At 38.5% G+C, this 5,873-nt stretch overlaps 1 protein-coding gene across 1 annotated transcript; it reads right to left on the bottom strand.

Moving 5' to 3' along the window:
- Positions 1–224: 224 nt before the first annotated feature.
- LOC137400032 (zinc finger MYM-type protein 1-like) lies at positions 225–5,450 on the bottom strand. The gene is made up of 9 exons (XM_068086339.1): positions 5,155–5,450; positions 4,486–4,613; positions 3,623–3,908; positions 3,254–3,335; positions 2,794–2,998; positions 2,389–2,621; positions 1,442–1,596; positions 1,023–1,205; positions 225–911 (listed from the first exon to the last, which is right to left on the bottom strand). Exons 4-7 carry the CDS (start codon positions 3,283–3,285, stop codon positions 1,491–1,493), a joined length of 576 nt encoding a protein of 191 aa, XP_067942440.1. The 5' UTR covers positions 3,286–3,335; positions 3,623–3,908; positions 4,486–4,613; positions 5,155–5,450; the 3' UTR covers positions 225–911; positions 1,023–1,205; positions 1,442–1,490.
- Positions 5,451–5,873: the final 423 nt, after the last annotated feature.

Genomic DNA, 5,873 nt, shown 5'->3' with positions numbered 1-5,873 from the left:
TCCAGACGTCAAGCCGTTTGGTGCATTGTAGACTACTAAAACAATTTTCTTGAACTTTGAGGAATGGCCATAGAAGATGGTGTGTAAATGATATGGACTATGAATGCTCAATAAGAACACAAGGCAAAACATGAGATATCTACGATAATACATGACGTAGTGTATTTTCTGTCAGCATCAAGGAAATATCATCACATACCACAGCAAAAAAACCATGAGCCCAGAAGTGAAAATATAAGGGTGACAGCACTACCCTAGATATAAATGGATAACACAGATAGTTTACTTGTAAGTGGCAATATCATGTTTTCTACCAGCAAAGCCTCTCACATATTCAGAGATGACTTGCTGTACATCTAAGCTGTTTGTTTCTGTTTTGTAGGTATGTAACCATAGAAGATGATTCAGTCTCTGTTGACCCATACTGTTACCATGGCTGTCTTTAACCTTTTTAAAGCACTGAATGACCTTTCACTACTAGCGTTTGTGGCTGGCAAAACAATGATGATGACACCAGGTCATAGATAGTGGGAAACAAAGCTTTGTACACAAAACAATCTGCTTTAAATGTAGAGATAAAATCAATGACATTGGCAGCTTTGATTGTCATATGCAAAGAAGACAACTCAATCTCAAGAGTAGATCTGTCTATCTGATATAGAGAGCAGAGCTTGGTGATCACCTGCATATCGCAGGTAGGATCAGTAAGCACTCTGTCTATATCGGAGTAGACAGCCATAGCCTCCTGCCTAAACCTATTCTAGACGTAATGCCATTGACGGCCAAGTCCAGCACTTCCTTGTAGTTCTTCCTTAGCGTTTGGTCAGAGGTGAGTTGAGCAGTGGTGTAATTGGTCTCATCGTATCGTAAAAGTGCTTTCCTAGCATGTGGCTCTTTAGGAAGATTGATGCCTAAAAGTTAACATGCAAATCATGAATGACTAATTTGGGAAACTGCTAAGTAATAAATGAACACCCTACGGCTGGGTGACAAAAATAAATAATGTTGGTTTAATTACTTACCTAGCTGCTCTCTTTCCTTGTCTACTTCCTCATTGAAGCTTAGAAACTGCTCCTTCATCATCTCTAGCACATCTGTTGTCTTTATAACCAGCTTTTACGCATCAACAGCGGATAACTTACTGGTCTGCAGTGTTTTGGACAACTTGTCTGTAAGTGATAGCACCTTGATGCCAAGTTTCAATCCTAGACAACAACAATGATATAAATTAGCCTATGAATTTAGTGTGTGATAGGTAAATATTATTCACACAATTCTTTTTTAAACATAGCTAAAACAATACGACTCAGTAGTCATCGCAGATCAGACCATTGCAGTATGAAACTCAAGTCTCAACGGCAAAGAGGTAGAGGTACATTTCACTGTAAGGGCATCATTATGCTACAGCACTACAATATATTTATTACTTAACCAGCCTTACCAAATAGAACGTTATAATCTTCCATCTCTGGCTCCCCCAATCACTCGACTTATTGATTTGGGTCACTGGACTCTGCTCTCACTAAAGGCCACAACTCCAGGAGATAGCTGTAGTTTGCCAAAACCTTAAATGAAGTCTCTGCACGAACAATCCATCTAAAATTAAATTATTTTTTTATTTAATGCTCAAAAATTCAATGTCATTAAATCTTTCCTAGCCTGTCTTGACAAACTGTTGTTTTTGCGGAGTTGTTTCCCCCTCGAGCAGACGAGCAACACAACAGCTTGTCACAAGACGTACTGCACCTGGTGCATCAGCTGCACTTATAGGGAGTTGTTCTCTTCCGTCTATGTGGCTTGGTTGCGATGTTATGTCGGTCGCTCCATTGGTAATCATAACGAATTTCGCGCAAAGGTTTATGTAGAAAAAAAGATTATAACGTTTAATCAGTGACCAGTCTCTGCGGTAAACTTTAGTAGAACTTGAGAACTTAGGCAACAACAGCGACTAAACATGTCGTTATTTGTGCGATCAGTCGGTTTTATTTCTATTTTTGTATCAGTCAGTTTTATTTGTTCTTATAGATGTTATTTTCAATTTATTTTATTTTTTATATTATTTTTTTCTACATAAATTTTTGCGCAAAATCCGTTATGATTACCAATGGAGCGGCCGCCATAACATCGCAGCTAAGCCGCATAGACGGAAGACAACAACTCCCTTTCAGTGCAGCTGATGCATCAGGTGCAGTTCGTCTTGTGACAAGCTGTTGTGTTGCTTGCCCGCTCGACGGGGAGACAACTCCGCAAAAACAACGGTTTGTCAAGACAGGCTAAATCTTTCCAACTTGAAGTGAATCCAGGCTTGTGCATAGTAAGGTCATTCAATCACGAATATCTACCAGCATTTGTACTTTTATTGGCCACAAAAATTGGTAAAATTCCTACCTTGTTGGACAAAATGACACTGAACTTCCTGGTTTTCCATCTGAAACTTCCAGTGAGGCACATTCCTTCAATGACTTCAGCGTGTGGTTTCTCTTGGGATAAGTTATAAGAGAGCACAGTTGTTTGACAACGGCCCCAGTTTCCTTGAGTATCTGGCTTTCTTGACAAGGGTCAGCAACGGCTAGATTTAGCGCATGAGCATGGCAGTGAACGTAATGAGCCTTGGGGTTATCCTAAAAACACAGACGTTAATGGTTAAAATTGATTCAATTCCAAGTTCATGTTACTGTTTAAGTCAACAATAGCAAGAATGATTTTGGTGTAAATCGTTGAGTACGGTTTGAATGAGAATATATTTTTGAAAAACTAGGTAAATTTCATATCATTCCATCTTATGTTACATACCTTTAGAATCATGCTTTGAACTTCACCTTTACTCCCTGTCATCCCATTAGCACCATCGTAACACTGGCTTCGACAATCTTCAAGTGGTAAGTTGAGTCTAATCAGACAATCCTTTATAGTGCTAGTGAGAGCCTGGGTATTTGCTGCAGCTAGTTCGAAAAGCCACACAAAATCTTCATCTGCATCGAGATTCTCAACAACAGTTCTAAAATAAGATCTCAATGCAATGATAGGTAAAAAGTGATCAAATGAAAATGACTAATGCTCTTACTGGCTGGCACCAAATCAATTTTAGAAGCTCGGAAATTTCAGAAAATAATTGTGTGAGAATTGAATATGAAATGGTTGTTGCTGTTGTAGTTATTTGTGGCGCAAAGACTTGAAAAGAACCAATTGTATGGCGTCCTACAATTGATATATTAAAAGATGGATGGCTTACTTACTTGATTATAAGACATACCTGCTCCTTGTTGGATACATCACTCGTTTCATCTGCCATTATAGCATAGAACTTCCTCTCTCTGATCCGTTCTACCATCCCTCTGCAACCAAGTCAGGCATAGCCTTAAGTATATCATTCTGAACATGAGGAGAGACAAATCGCATCTTGCCGATGTTGTAAGATGGATTATTATGAATGAGCAAAGACAGGGCCTGTATAAAGTTGAAATCTGGTTCACTGACACAATCCTCTTGATCCTTGAAAATGAAAAATAATCACTCAGAATGATGAACAAAGAACTTGTTTCTTAGGTCTGGAGCTTGCAAATATTATCACTGGTTGCTGTGAATTGGTGAATTGTGAATTGGTTGCTATCATTCAACTCACTTTTTTTGTGGTGCATCCCCTGATGGCAATGTTCTGTCTGGCAAGGAACTTCAAAGCTCTGACTACTAGACCAGCTGTTCATTGTTATCTCGTCACGTAGCAGCAATCTGTTTGTCGAGCATGGATGACACAGGGGCTTGCTTCATCATCATCATCATCATCTTAGTAGTTGCTTCTCTATGCAGTTCAGATCTCATGTGGCCAGTTAACTTCTCTGTTAGATTATTCTAATTACAACAGCCATCATCCACAAATACTCTTTCCTTTCTCACAACTGCAGATATTCCTGCACAAAACAAGGCATACCATGGAATAACATACAATTTTAGAATGAATATTGGAAATCAGCTCAAATATGGTTGGGAAGCAATAGAGCTTTGTCCTTGTTGTGGAATTGTAACAAATAGTTGCATTAAAAATGTTGGGACTAAAACGAACACAGATAACATAGTAACTCTTTCTTGTAGCTGTGATACAAGTATCACAAAACACAAGGTCCCTTGAGACATCATAATGGATTCAAGGATGTTTGGCGTAGTAGCCATGACTAAATCTCTTCTCTCGCTTACCAAACTTACGCAATGGGTATGTGTAAGTATGAGGGGCTTGAAACTTTAAATAGTCTGGATCTAAAGTATAAAAATTATGGATTACTAAACAGGAGTTCAGATTTGGTGTTAAGGGATAACTTTTTACCATAAACCATAGGCTATGACTTTGATTAGTGTAGTATATAGTGCAGCAAAGTTCAAGTCATAATCTGCTTATGTGCAATTACAGCCGCTGGGTCATGTTAGCAAATGAAAATATCATTGAGCTTTTATAAAGTGACTAGTGGATACATCCAGTACATATTTTCTCACCTTCAAGTGGTTTAGGTTTAACTAGACCAGCATCAGCATGTGCAGGTGTGTTAGTCTGGATCTCTGGTTCTCTTACTTCTTGTTCTACTTTCTCTGGTTCTTGAGGCTGCTCTTGACCTTGACTTAGACTGCAATAGAATTTAGAAAGCTACACACACTATGACTGTCAGAGAAACAACTTGTCATTTAATAAATGGTGGGTTTAAGTCAACATCATATTATATTCATATGACATCATCATACTAAACAGTTAAGTGTGTAGATGGACTGCGACTACCCCATCATATTCATATGTCTAACATGGGTCTAACACACCAGGAAACTTTTGTGATAGATTTTAATGATGATTATAGGTTGTGGTATGGCTGACAACTTTGTCTGACTAAATTATCAGTCACACCTGACTCTGCTTTATTTCATCCACTCGGTCAGTGACTTAGTTAGTCTGAGCAAAAATACTTGGTCTGAGTAGAAGAACTGGTAGTAGTAAGTAAGTGCAATGACTGCGAGAGTAATATAAATTAAATAATTATTAAAATATTTAATTTATATTATAATTGATCTAAATGTTTGTTGTATAAATAATAATAAAATCGTTATAATCGTAGGAATGTTGTAGTCTGCTACAAAACCATGTGATTACAGAAAAATCATTAAAAAAACACTAACCTGCTGCTTTTTTTGCCCAGAAGTTCATGAGAGTTAGTGCCTTTCTTTTAGGTGCTATGGCGTCAACATCAATGACATAATATCCACGCCAAGAGGCTGAATTGCTATTGTTTTCAGAATCATTCTCAGCTTCTACATTTAATTTTCTCATAACTCTGCTCTTCGGGATGCGGATCAATCGGAACTATGTATAGTGCGTGGCATTGTATGATTGTCTCTAGGCAACAACTAGCCAAATGGCGACCTCCATGAAAACTAACATTTTTCTCACAACTTTCATTTTTAACCACTTATTATCGTTTCCTTTTTGGGACAAAAAATAAGGGGTGCCAGGCACACTTGCCAGGCACCTTAAGGATATACGACCTCGGTTGTAGGTTATTTGGGCAACACATATAATGAAGCACAACGGTCAAGTACTAAATCTCCAAGGTTCATGAAGAGGCTGCTGTGTTTATCCATCTCCAATATTTTCTTCCGGAGAAGATTGCTCCCTGATACAGCATTTGTTGACCATGATATCGACGGACATATTGTTTCTTCTTACATCTAGTGGTCAATTCATTTGTCTAGTATATGGGTTGCCAACCTGCGGCTCCGTAGCCGCATACGGCTCTTGTATCTTTACACTGTGGCTTCGCGTGGCTTGGAAAAAAAATCCTTTTTAACCCTTTGAACCCTGACGGCATTGTTTAGGGTGTGTCAGAAACCCTGCTGGG

This window comes from Watersipora subatra, chromosome 7 (genome assembly GCF_963576615.1).
Source record: "Watersipora subatra chromosome 7, tzWatSuba1.1, whole genome shotgun sequence".
In the NCBI taxonomy this organism is placed as follows: domain Eukaryota; kingdom Metazoa; phylum Bryozoa; class Gymnolaemata; order Cheilostomatida; family Watersiporidae; genus Watersipora; species Watersipora subatra.
The sequence above is the reverse complement of the archived record's forward strand: the minus strand, read 5'-3'. Positions and strand labels throughout refer to the sequence as shown.